This window comes from Malurus melanocephalus, unplaced genomic scaffold (assembly GCF_030028575.1).
Source record: "Malurus melanocephalus ecotype Western Australia unplaced genomic scaffold, MMel_1.1 scaffold_560, whole genome shotgun sequence".
Taxonomy (NCBI): Eukaryota; Metazoa; Chordata; class Aves; order Passeriformes; family Maluridae; genus Malurus; species Malurus melanocephalus.
Window position 1 is genome coordinate 163,096 of NW_026623792.1, and position 17,209 is coordinate 180,304.

The 17,209-nt window shown below is 54.2% G+C and overlaps 1 protein-coding gene across 1 annotated transcript in view; it reads left to right on the top strand.

Moving 5' to 3' along the window:
• Nucleotides 1-1,137: 1,137 nt before the first annotated feature.
• EFNB1 (ephrin B1) overlaps nucleotides 1,138-17,209 on the top strand; it is a 44,054-nt gene continuing 27,982 nt past the window's right edge. Inside the window, exon 1 of the mRNA XM_057382265.1 lies at nucleotides 1,138-1,357. Within this exon, the coding sequence (XP_057238248.1) occupies nucleotides 1,242-1,357 (116 nt within the window). The 5' untranslated portion in view covers nucleotides 1,138-1,241. The remainder of the gene's footprint in view (nucleotides 1,358-17,209) is intronic.

The following is a 17,209-nucleotide window of genomic DNA, read 5'->3' on the forward strand; positions in this document are numbered from 1 at the left end:
AAAAAAAAACAGCAAAAACTCCCAAAGTACTAAAAAAACCAAAAAAATCAGAAAACTCCAAAAACACACGAAGAAAGAAAACTTCAAAAGAGTTGAAAAACAAACAAAAAAAAATCTGGGAAAAAAAATTATTTAGAAAACCATCTTAAAAAGTAAAAAAATAACCAAATTCTTTAAAAAAGCTGATAAAAGGAAAAATATTTTTTAAATTCCTGAAGAAGTAAAAAAAAATTTTAAAAGTAATAGAAGTCGAAAAACACTTCTAAAAATCCTCAAAATTTTTTTAAAAAAATTTAAAAAATCTGAAAACGTTAAAAAGTTAAAAAAACCTGAAAAAGTTAAAAAGTAAAAAAGAACCCTGAAAGACCCTTAAAACATCTCTAAAAGTTAAAAAAATCTTTTAAGAAAACCTCAAAAAAAAATCCACAAATATTGAAACATTTTAAAAAAAAACGGGAAAAAAGTAAAAATATTTAAAAATCTCTAAAAACCTTCCAATACGTCCAAGAAGTGGAAAATCTTTTTAAAAAATGGCAAAAAAGTCCGAAAAAATGAACAAAATTTTTGAAAAACCGTTGAAAAAAATTTTTACAAATTTAGAGAAACCTAAATAAAATTTAAAAAAAAAAAATCGGATAGTTAAACGCCTTCCAATCCGCTTGAATAAAGTTCCAAAGCGCCCAAACCCTTTGAACCCGTCCCAATTCGGGGATTTTAGGGAATATTTCGGTTCCGTTCCGGCCCCGCCGCCGCTTCGGGCGGCGACCGCTGGGGGGCGCTGTAGGATCGCGGCTGAGCGGGCGGGCGAGGCCAAGCGCGGCGCGCAGCGGGGGGGYGATGGGCTCGTCGGGGATGGACACCGGCCGGCGGAGCGCCCACACCGGGGCTCTGCCAGCTCGTCCCCGACGCTGTCCCTTCTTCACCGCCCCCGGTAACGCGGTAGCAACGGGAAGCCACCGGTGGGGGGCATAAAAAAAAGGAAAAATCCTCCGCGCTCCCCTTCGGAACCCACAATGGGCGTGCCCTCCCGCAAGGCCCCCCCCGCTCCTCTCAGCCATTGGCCGTCGGTCCGGGCTGTCCGCGCCGCTGCCTGCGCTGAGGGGTAGAGCGGCTGCCGCGGCGGGCGGCGCCTCAGTCGGTGCGGGGCGGGCGGAGGCGGCGGGTCGGGAGCGGAGCGGGAGGAGGCGGCGGCGGAGCGTGATGGGCGCCTGACGCCCGGCCCGTCCCGCCGCCGAGGGACGATGGCGCGGCCCCGCGGCGGGCGGTGGCTGCTGGGTGTCCTGCTGGCCCTGTGCCGCCTCGCCGCGCCGCTCGCCAAGAGCCTGGAGCCGGTGTCGTGGAGCTCCGCGAACCCCAAGTACGTGCGGCGAGACAAGGGGGGGGGTCGGGAGGGACGCGCCTCGCACCCCCCGCGGGGAAAAAGGCACCGAAACCTCATTCTAAATGCGAATTTAACGGAAACAGCGAGGTTTTAAGGAAAAATCGCACCGGGAGGCTGCGGGCGGCGGACGGAGCGACCCCCGGCTGAGGACGGACCCGCGGCGCCGCGCTGCTTTTCGTACCAAAAAAAAAAAATCTCCTTTCCTTTTTTCCCCCCCCGTTTTTAACAATGCTTTTACTTCTCGCAGCTTTTCCTCTCTTGAAATCAGTTTTTATTTTTGAAAACCACGTTTTGTGTCTTGATTTTTATTTTTTTTTTAAATTTTTCACGCCTCATTTTTTTTTCTTTCCCCCGGATCGCCGCTTCCCTCCAGCGTTTGGATTTATTATCTTTTTTTTTTTTTTTTAATATATTTTTTTCTGGGTTTTCTCATCCGAAATCAGCCGCGGAGGAAGGCGAGGGGAGTCGTTCCGCCCCCACCTCGGGCTGGGTCCGAACAAAGCGGGCGCTGGGGCTTCTCTGCCTGTACAGACACCTCAATTCTCTAAATTYATATATTTTTATATAAATCTGTGGATGTGGACGCGGCTGCTGTGTAGGAACAACATGAAGGGCGAGGAGGAGGAAGAGTGGTGGGTGTTTGGTCGCCCCTGCCCCGGGGCTGGTGGTCAAGATGGGTTGGTGGCTCTTGCTCAGCTTTATCTTGTAGATTACAGAATGTTTATTTATTTTTACCCCCTTTTCCCTTAAAAAAAAATTCCTGCTTTTAGCCTGGGTTTTTTTTTTTCCCACCACACTTCTCAAGACGAAAAAAAAAAATCCAAAAACCCAAAAATAATCCAAAGAGTTTTTGAGGGCTGGAAAGAACCGAAACGATTTGGATCACCTTCCTGCCTGGACACGTATTCCAACCAAGTGGCTTGGCTTCTTGGGGAGGAAAAAGGAACTTTGCATGCACCCTTTGCCTGTCCCCCGTTCTGGAAGTGCCGGGACGGCGGCTCCGTCACTTCGTTCTCCTCTGTGTATTTTTCTTTCCTTTCTTTGGGAGTTGTGTCAGTTGGCTGGGAGCAGAGAGAGCCTTTTCCCTCGGGAGTTGCCCCGCTGGATTSGTGAGCTTGGCGAAGGGCAGGCAAATTGGTTCCAGAAAATACAGTTTTTATTTGGGGAAAGGCAGCTGGAGGTGGAAGCGGCTCCGGCTCGGTGGTGGGGGATGCCATGTCACCCCGTTTCCCTTCCTTTATCCTGGGTTTTCCTTAAGTTGCCAAGGCCTGGGAAGTTGGGAGGAGGCTGTGGCTGTCGGCTGGTACAGGGTGACACACCAGGATTTCCACTGAATCCTAAACTGGTGGGCTTGGAGATGGCCCTCCCTGGTGGGGGTGTCCGGGGAGAACTCGAGGCATTCCTTGGTTTTCTTGGACTGTGAGCTTGGTGGTTGTCTGCTCCCAGTTTTTGGATCTCCGTAGTTTCTGCCTTTGGTTCACTCCTAGTTCAGCACTCAGAGGTTGTCCAGCCTTGGTTTTCCCCTGTTTTGGATCTTGGTGATTGCCCACTCTCAGTTCTCCGTGAATTTGAGGATTTGGGTTGTCCATCCGTGGTTTCCCCCAATTCAGAGCTCGGAGTTTCTCTGCTTTCAGTTTTCTCCCAGTTTGGAGCTCAGTGGTTGCCCATTTGGTTCTCCGTAAATTCAGATCTTGGTGTTTSTCTGCCCTCGCTTTTCCCGCAGTTTGCAGCTTGCTGCTTTTCCACTCAATTTGCAGTTTGCTGCTTTTTCACTCTCAGTTCTCCCCTACTTGGGAGCTCAGTGGTTACCCACTCTCCATTCTCCGGGAATTTGGAGTTTGGGGGTTGTGTGCTCTCAGTGTTCCCCAGATTTGGAGCTTGCCCACCCTGGGCACAGCTTTCTGGGAATGTGCCATAGGGGCTGCTCCCATGGGTGCATCCCCATCCCAGTATCTCCACAGGGACGGGAGAGAGTGGGAAGCACCCGAAACGCCGGCGTTTCCACCCAGGAATGGCTCTGCTGGGACATGCACGGGCAAAACCCATGGAAGTGTTTTGCCTTAGCGGGGACTATTGGGGCCTGGCCTGATCCCACTCAGATCCCTCCAGTCTGTGCCCGTGTGGAGTGACCCCGGATCCTCATGTCCGGGATCCGTCTTTGGGATCCGTCCCTTTCTTTCCCAGCTCTGAGCTTTGCCGGCTGCGTGGCATCGGGCAGAGCCTCCRCATGGCCGCTCCCAGCAAATCCAGTGAAGGAAACCAGTCTGGGGATTGGTGTGCTGGGCAAAGTCCGGCTCCAGCTGGAGGAAGAATCGTGCTCTTGGTTGGACTGGGATTTTCTTCCGGATAGATCAATAAAAACCCTTTGCCACTGTACCTTGGGCTTCCAAGCTCCTTCCTGGGGCGATGCCGGGGCTGTGCCAGCCCCCATCCCGCTCTGCTGAGTTTTAACTCTTGTTTTTAGAGTAAAGAGAGCTAAAGCCTTTAAAAATAACATGGCTAAGTGGAATTTTCCAACGGATCCGAGGAGCAAGCGTGGYGCTCTGGGCCCGGCCGCACTCAGCACAATTGCTGTAAATAAGGAAAATATTTTCCTGCCCTTTCTGGGCAGCTGGGAGYTGTGGGCTCCCAGCTCCACCAGCAGGTCTAGGACTCCTGGTGTTATCAGAGGGATGCTGATTACACATCCGATAGATGGAATGATTTCCTAATCGAGTTAAGTCAGGCTTAAGCTGTGTGCTGGGTTGGGAAGCATTTCCCGTCGTCTCCTGGGTGTGTGTCCCAAAGCCAGCAGTGAAATCATCATCCACTTCCCACTGTGGGGATGCTGGGTCTTGAAAGGGAGAAAAAACAGGCCTAGGAATGGTTTTGTTGGAAAAAGTGATARTTGTCTCAAACCTGTGTTGGGGATGAGCTCACCCTCTGAGTGAGCTTTCCCTGGGATGCCTGTGGAGCCGTTTGGAAGGGGGCTTGGAGAGGCAATATGGCTTTAATTTATTCCACCGTGTCCAAGGGGGGCTTTGGGGAAAGTGCTTTTGGGATTTACTCGTCCCCTTTGCTGCACAGCCGGGGGGCGGTGGGAGCGTGCTCTCCTTGGACAGCCAGGAATTGCCGGTGGAATTCTGGCTAAATCCTTTCTCAACTCCCTTGGCTGTAATTTGGGAGAAATATTGACCCTGGTGGGCTCCTGTACCGACCGTCAAAGGGAAGCATTCCTAATAAAATATGGTTTGGAAAATTCATTTCAGGCTGGAATTTGCCTCCCCAGAAAGTATTTTAATAAGGAGGTGGGGGAAATGGGACACATCATCCATACGGCTCCGGAGAACGGCTCCTTTCGCCTCTGCTTTTCCTTCTTCCCCTTCCAGAAAGTTTGCTGAGCTCCAAACTTGTTAAAAACAAAATAAATGCATTTATTTAAGAAAAAAAAAAAAGGTGAGGGAAAGAGGGAAAAAAACCTGAGACAAAAGTCTAATCCTTCATGGTATTTTTATTCTGCCTTTAATGACATGAGGGTGTCCTATGGAATTCTGTCAGCGCCGGGGTTGAAGCCTGGCGGATCTTTGCCTCTTTTAATGCCGTTTTACGAGGGACAAAGTGCTTGCGGGAAGGCTGTTTCCGAGGGGAAAGGCTGGCCTGGAGCTCTGGAGCGGGGGGCTTGCACTTGTCAGAGCAGATGGAATGAAATTACGGGAGCCGTGGGCGCAGGAGGCGCTTCGCAGCGTCAGGATTTGGGAAATAGGGAAAAATCACTGCTTATTTTTAATTAAAAGGCATTTCTGGCGTGGGGAGACTCCCCCTTCCTGAGGCTGGGAGGTGGGGAWTGGCTTTAAACTGAAAAGATGGGAAGTTTAGATTGGATATTGGTTAGAAATTTTTCCCTCTGAGGGCGGTGAGGCCCTGGCACAGGTTGCCCAGAGAAGCTGTGGCTGCCCCATCCTTAAAAGTGTCTGMGGCCAGGGACGGGGCTTGGAACAACCTGAGCTAGTGGGAGGTGCCCTACCCATAGCAGGGAGTGGAACTAGGTGGGCTTTAAGGTCCCTTCCCAACCTAAACCATTCCAGAACTTGTGATTCTGTGTTCCCATCAGGAATCCCACGGCCCTCATGTGCACCTTGGCCTTTCCAGGGCTTTGCTTCATTTCCGAAGTCTGGGCTGAGCAAAGCAAGCTTGGACAGCCTGCTTTCCAGCTGGAGTTTCCCTCTAGAACGGGGAGACACTTTTCTGGGTGCCAGCTCTGTGGGAGCCCTCCCTGCTCCTGCTCCCCACAAGGCAGAGCCCCTGTGCCCAGCCCACGTTTCACTGGAGGCCTTCCCCTTCTCCCTGTGCTGAGGGGGGAAAGGAGCATCCAGGGCTCCTTGCAGGTCAGTTGGGAATGACTTCATTAACTTCATAGGGCTGCTTCCCTATGCTGCACCTGAGCTCCTGCAGTCCTTTTGGGGTCTAAGCTGTTCCCTTGAATCCCTGTCCCAAACGGGCTGAATGTGGCAGGGCAGGATGTGCTTGTGCCTTCGGTGGTGTGGCTGGGAGGGTTGAGGATTCCCCCAAACAGCTTCACTGGGGGCTTAGGGCCCTCCCAAGCCCTGTCCATGTTTTTTGGGATCACAGGGGTCCCAAAGAGTCAGAGTGCATGAGCAGCCCTTCACATGACATCCATCCGGAGCTGTTTGGATTGCCCCCTGTAAACCAGGGGCTTAGCAGTGGGGATGATCCCTTGTTTCCATGTCGGATTTGTGTGTCCCAGCTTCCCCCTGGCTTTCCCGTAGCTTTATGCTCCCCTCCCTGCCCCTGTGACAGGGCACCCTGTCCGGTACAGCAGTGGCCGCGCTGCTGGGAAGCCTATCTGCCCTAGGAGTGCTGGACTCCGGTGGGAAAACATCTTGGAGCGATCAGTAGCACATGCTACTTGGAGTCTGGCAGCTGGAATAGGGTGGGGAGAAACAAAGCTGATTCCGTTCTGTCTCTAATTAATGATTGCTGGGATCGGGGAGCAGGAGCAGGACTCGCTCGGCGCTATCGCGGCGTCACATCTGGGCAGGAATGCACAGCCYGGCTGCGGGGCTTTTGTTGTGCTGAGCTGAGGGAGAGCCCAGCTCCTTGCTGCTGCTTCCCAGTGCTTTTCCCTCTCCCATCCCTCGCTGTGGATCGGGCAGTATGGCAGAGAATCCTGCTTTGTGGGGCAGGAGAGATGGTGGTGGTTCTCCTGCTCGTGGAGAGGGTTGGTGCACTCCTGGCAKGCTTTGGAAGGGTTTTCTTGCCCCTTGTGTGTTGTCTCTTGCTGGATCACCAGCTCATGGCTGTGCCGGAGCCTTGGAATCCCATCTGTGGTTGGAGTCCGGGTACTCTGCACAGGGCTGTGCCAGAACCTCTGGATTCCATCTCCAGTTGGAGCCTCAGAGCTCAGCCCGTGGCTGTGCCGGAGCCTTGGGATCCAGTGTGTGGTTGGAGCAGCGGTGCTCAGTTCATGGCTATGTCRGAGTCTCAGGATCCCATCTCTGGTTGGAGCCCCAGTGCTCTGCTCATGGCTGAACCTTGGGATCCTGGCACTCCTGGCTCTACCAGCCTGTCCAGGCTTGGCCCCAGAGGAGTTGGACAAGCYGAGGCTAAATGCCCTGCCTGGTGAGGCTGGATTTGTGCACGCGGTGGGGTTTTCCTGGCCCCTGCCCTTCCACAGAGCAGGTTCTGCTGGAGCTGGAGTGGAGGCTGTGGGCGATCCCTGGAGCGCAGCTCCGGGGCCTCCAGTCCCTCCTCCCTGGAGGATGAGGGGACAGGTTTGGGGGGTTTCTTGTAGTGTTCCAGTGAGCAGTGGCTTCTCTGTGAGCTCTCCCTGCCGGAGCCCCCAGGCGGGATCCGAGCCGGCTCAGGTGCCGGCGTGGCAGTGCCGCCCCGGCCGAGCTGAGCCGAGCAGCTGCACTTCAAAAATGCCAGCTATTTATAACCCTGGCTCGGCTGCTCGGGAATAACCTTTTCCTACCCGCAGCCGGCCCTTCCCAGGTGGGCTGCTTGCCCTTTCCGAGGCCGTGGGACTGGGCTTTTCAAGGGGGGGCTGTGTGAGGGCAGAGCGGGTGGGTTGGTTGGTGTCCAGCCACGAGCTCCCCCCGGTGTTTTCCAAAGGCTCCATACCACTATGGTGCTGTGTCTGTGTGGAGATCCATGTGTGCCGTGTCTGCTGGGGCTGGGCTGTGGTGAGAGGCTTGGAGTCAATCACCTGGTTTGACATGGAATGGCCTTACTGGTGCCAGCGTGGAGGTGCCAGGGTGGGATGCCTGGGACATACCACACCAGCTGTCCCAGCTCCATCTGTCCCAGTACAAAGCCCTGCAGTGGGTGCCCTCCCTAGCTAGGGGTCCTGGCTKGTTTTGGTGGCACCCAAGCCTGCCTCACTGCTGGTGATAGGACAGGAGCATCCCACATCTCAGCAGTYCCTTTCCTTGCCCCTGGCATCCTGYCAGGATGAGCCCAGCCCTGTGCACCAGCTGCCCTGCCTGGCTTTTGCCATCCAACCTCTTCCGAGTAGGTACTTTGGGAAAAGCAGAGTGCTTTTTCATGGCTTATGAGCTATAAACCCCCTTACACCATTCCCATTGATCCCAGAGCATGCCCACGTTTTCCTTCTCATTAGGCTGGGAAGCGTCTGCGGTTGCTCGCGCGGGGCTGAGGCTCGGCGCCGTCTCCTCTTTGTCACCGATTTTTCCCTTTTAATGCATTTCTGAAATGTGGGAGCAYGGCCTGGCGTGCGGGTTGGCGGGCAGGGCTGGCAGCCTCGGGATGCGCTGGGATGCAGGGATGCTCAGGGATGTGCTGGTGCTGGGCTCCACGCTCTTTGTCTGGTCTCGCTGTAGTATCGCAGCCAAACGCGAGAGGGAGGGACGCAGCCCCCTGCTCCCGCTGGGATTTCGGGGGGCAGATCCTCAGTGGGGGWTGGAAGGGAAATGGGCACAAAGGCATTCTCCTATTAAGGCAGGGTGGCCGGTGTTCCCGTGCGGGGGGTCGGGMGGCTCCCGGTGCCGGCAGGGATGCCGGCGTGCCCTGCCTGCGGCCGGCCGGGAGCATATGGAAAGGATCTGGGTGTAATATCCCGGGCTGCTCCGCGGCTTTGCTGAAGAGGCCACTTCAGCAGGGGACGCGGCGTGGTTAGTCCTCCCGGCTGACACATCCCAGGCCTTCCTCCGACTTGAAAGAGCTTGAGTTCGCCTTTGAATCTGAGGATTTATAGCCCTTTTAGGCCTCTCCAATAAAAGCACGGCTCCCTCCTCAGACAGAGCCCACCRTCTCCCTCCTCCGGGCTCATTATCCCGGGGATTTGTGTTGCTTGCTCTCGCTCTGTTGTTCGCTACCGCCGCTTTCTTCAGATGTGTGGCCGAGAACTTCAGAGCAGAAAAGCCGAGCTGGAGCAGCCACAGGGGCCGGCCTTGCTCCAGGTTGGAGCAAGCATGGATCCCCATCCAGTGGCATTCCCAGAGAGAACCCTCAGCTGCTGCTGGCCCCCTGCAGTTGGGGAAYATTGGGGAGCAGCAGTTCCTCTTGTCTTATATGTTCCCTCAAGGGTTGTGAGCAAACCAGGGTGAACTCTTATTGCATGGAGAGCTCCAAGCGAGCGTCTGCTTCGTGTGTCCATCCCATCTTCCTCATCCTGGCGCATGTAGAYACTGGAGCACCCTCAGCCCCATGGATTTCTGCTTTCTAGAGGCCCCTCAAGCCTCAAACTGTTTAAAGGGAGGCTTAGGAAAGAGGCCAGAGAAACGACATAATAATTATTGTATTACAAATTGTTTCCTTTAATGGGCCCTGTYGGATAGCTCAGTCTGCTAAACACATTGTGCCCTCCCCCAGCCCCTTCCCACTGCTCCAGCCTCCCCTTGCAGCCCCAGCCTGCCAGAAAATTCCTCCTGGTGAGGAGCTGGAGTGGTGGGATGAGAGATGGGGCTGCATGGGCATCCACCTGCTCCCTTGGCTCTCCATTTGGTGAGGGGAATACGGGGTGATTCTGCTTCTGAGTGGGGGTTCTCTCCCTGCAGGCCCCTGCACATTCCCCGTACTCTGGAGTTTTGTATTGCCCTGGATGCTGTATATTCCAAGGGCTTTTTGCTGGTGGCACCCRCAGCTGATTCTCGGGGCTCAGGGACATTGACTCAAAAACCTCTTGCTGTGCAAGGGCTCCTTCCCTGCTGTTCCTTCCTGGCGTTCCGGTGCGTGCTGGCRGAGGCTCCCAGGCAGCTTTTTGGCAGCTCCCAGCCCCGAGGGCTGCGGGGTGTAAGGAGAGGAGCCACCAGCGGCTCTGTGAATTTTTTCGTTGCCCCCTAAAGAATAAACGTGTCGGAATTAGGCAGCAGGTTACGTTTCTTCAAGGCCAGGCAGCAAATATGTTTTAAATTTGGCAGCCGACAGCGGAGAGCGGGTGGGAGAAATTTTCCAGGTATTGCGTTACACTTTCCCCTAAAAGGGCTCTGCTTTAGGGTTGGGGATTAAAAGGAGGAGAGGAGGGGGACCCCCTCYCTTTCACGTACTCGCAGCCCTGCTCTGAGGGTGCTGGGACTGGGATGCCCTCCCTGGGTGCTGCCTATCCTGTGTGATGCTCGCCTTGGGTGATGCCCATCCCGGCTGAGTCAGGCCCTGCTTGGGGCAGAGCTGCGCTGCGGGGGATGATCTGGATTAATTTTTGGGCTTCCTCCCTCTGGGTGCGATGGGAAATTTCCAGCGTGCTCTGGGCACCGCCCCGGCCTGCCGGGCTCTGCCTGGCCCCCCTTCCCTCTCTTCCCCTCCTCTTCTGTCCTCCTGTGATGTCTTTAATAAACGCTTTATGCAAGAGCAGACCTGGGATCCACTCCCAGCACGGACCTGGGGCTCGGCCAATTAGTCAATTATTTCAAAAGAAGAAATTAAAAAAAAAAAAATGAAATGTTATTTTTGTAAGAGAAGGTTTGGCCGATGGCTCAGCCAGCAGCTCCTCTCCTGTGGGAAGAGCTGTGATGGGGAAAAATGGGGGAGCTCTGTACAGCCCCTGCCTCAGTGACCACAGCCTGCAGTTGGTGAATCCCCCGTGTCCCTCCTGTGTCCACCTCGTGCCACCAGGACAAAGAGCTGCCCTTACACCAGGCAAGGGAGGGGGTCTTGGCAGCTGCCTGTGCCCCCTGCACCCAGCTGTCCCTCCCAGCCTGTCCCTTGTCCTTGGGCAGCCAAGGCGGGTGGTCTGTGTCCATCCCTGCTGGAGCTGGCACTGGTACATCCCATTGTTCCTGGCTTCCTTTGCATCRTGTCATGAGGAGGAGGAGGAGATGCTTCCCCAGGAGGAAGGGCTGTCCCAGTGCACTGGGGGTGCATAGCTCCCTTCCCTCACACTGGGCCAAGGAGGTCTGGCTGGATTGGGGTTTCAGGAAGGCGTTTGAAGGTGTGAAGGGCTGGAGGCAGCTGGAATTTCCCCTTCAGCTGTGTTTGGGTTTAAAATTTGTATTATTCTTCTTTCATGGAAATTTTGTGGGGCTGAGGTCTGGTTGCGCATCCCAGCCAGTCTGCGCCCCCCTTTACCTGTGACCCCATTTCCCCGTGCCCCCTTCCCCTGTCCCCTATTAGCAGTGCCTCGGCTCATCTAATTGCTGAAATAATTGAGGCAGCAACATCCTGGCAAAGCAGTRGAGGAAGGGAAGAGGAGAGGAGGGCTCCTTGGGCCTCTTGGACCCCCAGCCCTCTTCCACCACTCCGTCTTTTGCAGCTTCGTGCCTGCTGCTCGTTTAATGGCGGTAGAAGAACTTTTTCCTATTTTCCTTCTTTTTTTTCCCTTGCCTGAGCTACACAAAGACTTGCTGGGAGTAGGGGATGGAGGAAAGCCTGCTTTTGTTGCCTTGGCTTGGCATTCCCTCCCTGCAGCGAGTGGTTCTGGGCTGCAGGGATGGGGTGGGGGGGGTTCCACAGGAGTCCATTCCCAGGAGCAGCTCCCGATCCTGATGAGGTTTAATGCTTGCTGCTGCTTTTGATCTCTGCCCTGACTTGGTGAGCRCTGGGTGCTGTTCCCTAATTACCCCCTTCATGTGGGGCTGCGCTGGGTGTTTGTGCTCACCCGGTCTCTCCAGAAGAAAAACCCACCCTGCGAGGGCGTGTGCGGGGCGGGGGAGACCGYGTGCTTTCCCAGACCACGGAGGAATCCTCCAGGCTCTCCATATAGCCCTGGGTGCTCCCACCCACGGCAGGCAGTTTCATGCTCCCTGCCTGGTTTCATAACATCCAGGAGAGGCACGAAAGTCTTTGTGAGCCACCTCCCTCTGCTGTGTGTGGGGCTTGTGGGCTCAGGAAGGTGGGCACGGGTGCCCATTTGAGGTACTGGGGATTGCTGGATGTGCCAGCCAGCTGGAAAAATTCTGGTGCCCATCCACCAGCCCTTCTTGGCTGTGTTTTCCTTTTGGGATGCAAGCTGCGTGCTGTACCTGAGTGTGATGTGGGATGAAGACAATGACAGGGAGAAGGCAGGGACTCCCCAGCCTGGGAGGGGAAGGGCTGTTGGATCCTCCYGGTTCCTGCTCTCCTAGACAAGGCCCGTTCCTGCTTGTTTTTCCTCTTTGAGGATGGAGGCACGTGGGTTGAGGATGGAAACACATGGTTTGAGGCTGGAGGCGTGTTGGTTTAGGATGGAGCACATGTTTTGAGGATGGAATTGCATGGGGTGCGTTGGAGGCGTGGGGACCATCCCACAGAGCTCCCAAGAGTTCATCCATGCCTGTAAAACAGTTGAAGTTTTTGGGACATTTAACTTGGAAGTGCTGCAGCGTTATACCAGGGCACAGGCAGAGGAGATAAATTGTTGTGTTCCTTAAGCGAGCTGGCTTCTTCCCCAAGCTGCCTACAGGTGCCCATCCCTGGTGTTCCCAGTTTTCCTGTGTGACCTGGCAGGAGCGACCTTGCCCACGCTGCCCTCCATCAGGAAAGTCTCTACTGCCTCATTGGGATGAGGGGGAAGAGTCCCATTCCTGGTTTATGACAGAGAGATTGCTRATACTGGAAATGGTTCCTTACAGAAGGAGTGGGTGACAGATACAAGAGCGCTGGGATAATTGCTTCCAGATGCTGCCTCCCCTTGTCTCCGGGGCTGTGTGTGTTCCAGCGTCCTGCCAGCTCCGGCGAGTGAAACCAGGGAGTCATCCCAGAAAATAGGGCTGGCTGGAGCAGTGTCAGACAGCTTGGAATGCAACGATTCCTGATGTCACCCCAGCTCCTGGTGGCCAGTGTGATCCTGTGTGGCTATAGGAGCAGGCCGGCTCACAGGGACTGTCCCAGTTCTGCCAGCCCCCGAGCTGGGGCTTCAGGAGGAATGCTGAGTGCTGCAGGCCTGGGATACGCTCTGGAATTGGCAGCACCGGCTGCATTGTGCGCGGCAGGCGGCTCTCCCAGATCCTGCCTCCTCTTGTGCCATAAACACGGCGTTTTTGGCATCTGGGCTTTCTTACAGAGAGCCTGGTTGCTGCTGCTGCATTAATGATTATTTATTGACTCTTAATGCCAAATAATGTCAACATCTGGCTGACGCAGCGCACGCGTYCCTCATTCCGTGAGGCATCTCCGAGTGCTCGGCGTCGGGCTTGTGCACTTTAGGAATTAGAAGGTGGCAAATGGTGGGTTGTTTGGGTACTCCCCTGAAGGGACAGATTCTTGAAGGGCTTCACTGCTGACCTTCTCCTTAATTGCTGCTCTGCGGCGCCGGCAGGACCAGCTCAAAGGGAGCAGTGAAGCGTCGGCACCGGCGCTCGGCCCAGGGCCCCGCGAGGGGARTGCTGCTCCCTCCCTTCTGCCTTTCTCCCTGTGCCTAACAGCTCGGAGCGCTACTCATAGCACCTGTTTTAAGGTTACCATTTTGACCTTCGTTTACACCAGYAGTTGATGCAGGATTTTTCCCAAGGTAATGGCCACAGAGGTAAATCCTGCTGATTTTAGAGGTACTAGGGAAGAAAAGGGAGGAAAAAGGCTTTGCAGCATGTTCTTGCTGATGGACACAGGCTTTGCCTCCCCGCAGCTTTCCCTGCTTTCAGCCCCAGACACAGCTTGGAGAGAAGGAGAAAAGAAAATGTGAATGGAGGAAAATCTACTTCTCCTGTGATTCCTGTGTGGCTTCTGAAGGTGAGAGTTGAGTCACTTTGCCTGGAACCAGCTCAGCAATTCCACCTCGTCCCCAGAGAGTGTCTGAAGTCACGCAGGGAGAAATAATGCTGGGGGTTAAAAATAGACGCTGACAATAGGAAGGGAGGACTGGAAAAGCTCTGTGTCAGGCAAGGTGGACAGAGTCTGGTGAATGGCATTGGGATTGTGCACTGCTAGAGCTGGGCTTTACTGGGTTAAACTGGAATTGAACCTTATTTCTGCTTGCAGCCTGGAGTGGATTTTAGTCTTAGGCTTGTGTGTCCATTCGGCAGCCTGGGGAAAGCACCTCTGCTTTCAAGGGGCTTGGAAAAGTGAGGGRGGATGCGGCACTGCCGAGGCCAGGCTTGTGGGAGAAAACAGTTCAGTACATCTGAATGGCTGGAGGAAGACAAGTGGGACAGGGCTAGGGCAGGGCAGAGTGGAGTCTGGCACCTGTGGAAGTGTTCTGGCTCCCATAGCATTTTTAAGAYTCATCTGCAGAGTGAAGCACTTACACTCGATCCACTTCATTGCCAGCTGGGATATGCAATCATGACCGAGCTCAGAGCACTTTGTCAGAGTCTCCCAGTGCCACCAGTAGCCTCTGTGCTGGGAGTGGGGTGTGCAGGGTGCTGCTTGGCCAGGGACAATGAAGCAGGATGGTGGCTCCTGCAGCCCTTGCCCGAAGCTTTTGTTAAAGCTCATTGRAACCATCTGTGGCCACCGGAGCCTGCCCAGAGCTCCCGGTGGCAGTGGAGGCTGGGGCAGCGAGTCCCCGTCCCCGCGGAGGGGACACGGCCAGCGCTGTCCCCCGGGGCRGCTGCCAAGCAGCAGGCGGGAGGAGATGGGGTCACAGCTCCCGCTGGAGCGGGACCAGGAGCGATTCCGGCTTCTCGCTTAGTTTCCAGCTCTTTTCTTTCTCTCCTGTTCCTTTCCCGCTGGCAGCGCGCTCGGCCCTCTCCTGGTGCTGCGAGGACAATGGGGCTGCGAGGTGGGGCGGGAGGGGGACGGAGATGAAAGGGGAAAAGTAAAATCGAAGCATGTCTGGAAGGGCATTTTGATGTAAATGGGACTTTTTGATAGACTTTGAGAGACACCGGCAGAAAGGGCACTGGCCCCCTTTGGCGCGCTGAGCTCCGGGCTCAGTTCTTTCATTTCCTCAGGAAAAGGGCATTTTTTCACCTCCTGTTGGGTGCAGCCACGGTTCCTCCTGATCCCCTCCATCCCCATCCCTGCTCGTGTCCTGGTGTGGAGTGTGCACTGTGTATGTGTCTTAATGAACTCCAGCAACCGGAGCTCCTGTTCAGATGGTGAAAGCAGTGGCTGAAGCTCAGGAAAGGGAGATGGCTGCTTGCAGCCCATGGGCGGCCGGGWGGGCCGGCTCCATCCCACCTTCCTCCCTCCGGGCAGCTCCCTGAAACCTTCCCCCTCCCCGGGGAGGGTGYGTGTTTGATCTGTTCCCGTGCATTTGATCCCAGCTTTTGTCCTTGGCACCGTCTCGCAGCTCTCGCGTGTCGGTGGAGATGTGGCCTCACCGTGAGTCATCCTCCTTCCTTTCTGCTGCTGTTTTATTTTTCCCTTTTCCTTCTCCTAAGAGAGCACTTAGTAAAAGGAAGCAGCGCATTCATCCAGGAAACAGGAGCACAACAAACGCCTGCCGTTTATCCTTTCAAAGGCGTCTCCCTTGAGCTGTTGCTGCTGCTGTGACAGGCTGAGGAGAGAGACAGCTGCTGGTGGGGGGCTTGGGGATGGTCCCTTGTGCATCAGCCCCAGGGTCCCTGGTCGTGCCCAGCCGTGGGGAGCCCTCGGGGGGTCACCTTGCCATGTGCTGGCAGCTCTCGACCCTGCCAAGGCGACAGGAGGAGAAACGAGGACAGAGCCACTCCCTGGAGAGAAGTCTGGCAGGTTGGGGGGCTGGGAAGGACGGTCGGAGCTGGCGTCCGTGTCCCAGTGCTGGCGCTGGGAAGCCCAGGAGGAGCCCTGTCACTTCTCATCTCGGAGTTGTCGGCTGAGCCCGGGGCTGGGCTCGTGTCCTCCCCGCACCTCCCCGCCGCTGCCTTCAGTCGTCTCGCACACCGAGCTGTCAGCAGCCCAAAATTTACTGCTGGCGTAAACCCATCAAAAAGCCAAACTGTTGGTCGGTAAAAATGGCAAAGCAATTGCAGGGAAACTTGTTTCTTCCTCTGACAACTTCTGAGTCAGTCCTTTAATCTCTAATCTAGGTTTATGGTCATTTTATTGAAATGCTGGGCTCTGCGGAAAGCTGACATGTATGACCATCATAAACCAGGAGTTATGGGAGCCCAGAATTGCCTTGATGGTCCAAGTGTCTGCAGGAAGCATTTTTAAAATCCGTAATTGGGATTTATTGGCCATTGTGGCTCAAACTGTCAGGAGAAAATAAAATAATCAGGCTGGGATTTTTTTTCCTCTTCGGCTTTTGACTCTTTCCACATATGCTTAAATCTTTCTGTGCTTTGCCTCYGTGCTTAATTCCCTTGTAACAGGGGGATGTGAGTGAAAGGAGGGGCCCCAGCTCTGTGGGTGCCCTGGCTCCCATCCTGGGGGTGCAGGCTCCCTGTGCCCTCCTGCCTCGTTGTCCTCCACCCTGAGATGGCTGGGATCTCGTCAGAGTCATGGGGGATGTGGATGTGGGGACATGGAGCAACAGGCGAGTCTGGAGGAGGCCTCTTGGGCTGGTTCCTCATTTGGGGTGGCTGGTTCGATGGAGGATGTGATTTGTGGGTGGATGAGGTGTTAGAGATGGATGTAGCAGGAAGCATGTGGTGGGCTGCGATAGGGAGAAGAAACAATCCTGTGTCCTGTCAGAATCGGTGTCAATCAGAGCATCCATTTCCATGGGGTTAAAACGTGCCAACATCAGAGCGTGAGGCCAAGGGCACATTTTGTACCAACAGGGGATCTAAGGCAGTGCATGGAGCGAGGGGTGGGCGATGCTGGGGTGGGGTGAGCCCTGCTTGGTGTTCCGGCAAACCTTAGGAATGACCTCAGTGTTCCATCTCACGTTCTTTCTYTTTTGGATGGTTCAACTAACTCAGCTTTTTGGGTTGTTCTTCCCAATCTGTGTGTGACTCCTGTGCTTGCCTTATCCCTGTCCATGTCCATGGGACTTTGCAGGACTCATCCAGGCTCTGGATGCACCATATGGCTCTTGTTGGTGCTGCCATTCCCCGACTTGCTGGTGCAGGATGCATCCGGCAAAACTCCTGCCCCTTCCCTGCTATCTGCCATTCCCAATTTTCTCTCCATTAACCTGCGACCGCAAGGAACACCCAGCAGTGCCAGGTCCAGAGTTACCCTGGAATAATCTGCTGGGGTTGATAAATATCTCTGCTTCCGTTTTGTTTAACAAATATCTTCTTTAATGGCACAGCTTTTTGTTAAGCTTTCTCGCATTATCATGCCGCTTAATCATGCAGGGTGACTTCTAAAAGTACTTTTTTTTAAAAATGCCACTTTTTATCCAGGTTTTAAAATTGAAACTCATTTTTTATCCAGAGGCAGGATATAAATGAGTCTACTAAAATTAGATTAATCCTAATAAGAATGTCAGTTATCATTTCTGAATACATTAATTTTTTTTTTTTTTAAATTTTACATGCCTCTTTAGCTATAATTGCTAGTGTAATTTCTTACACAGACATGGTGTGTCCTCATGGTTGACAGAAATACTTAATGCAATGTCGACACCGCACTAAGTTCCAA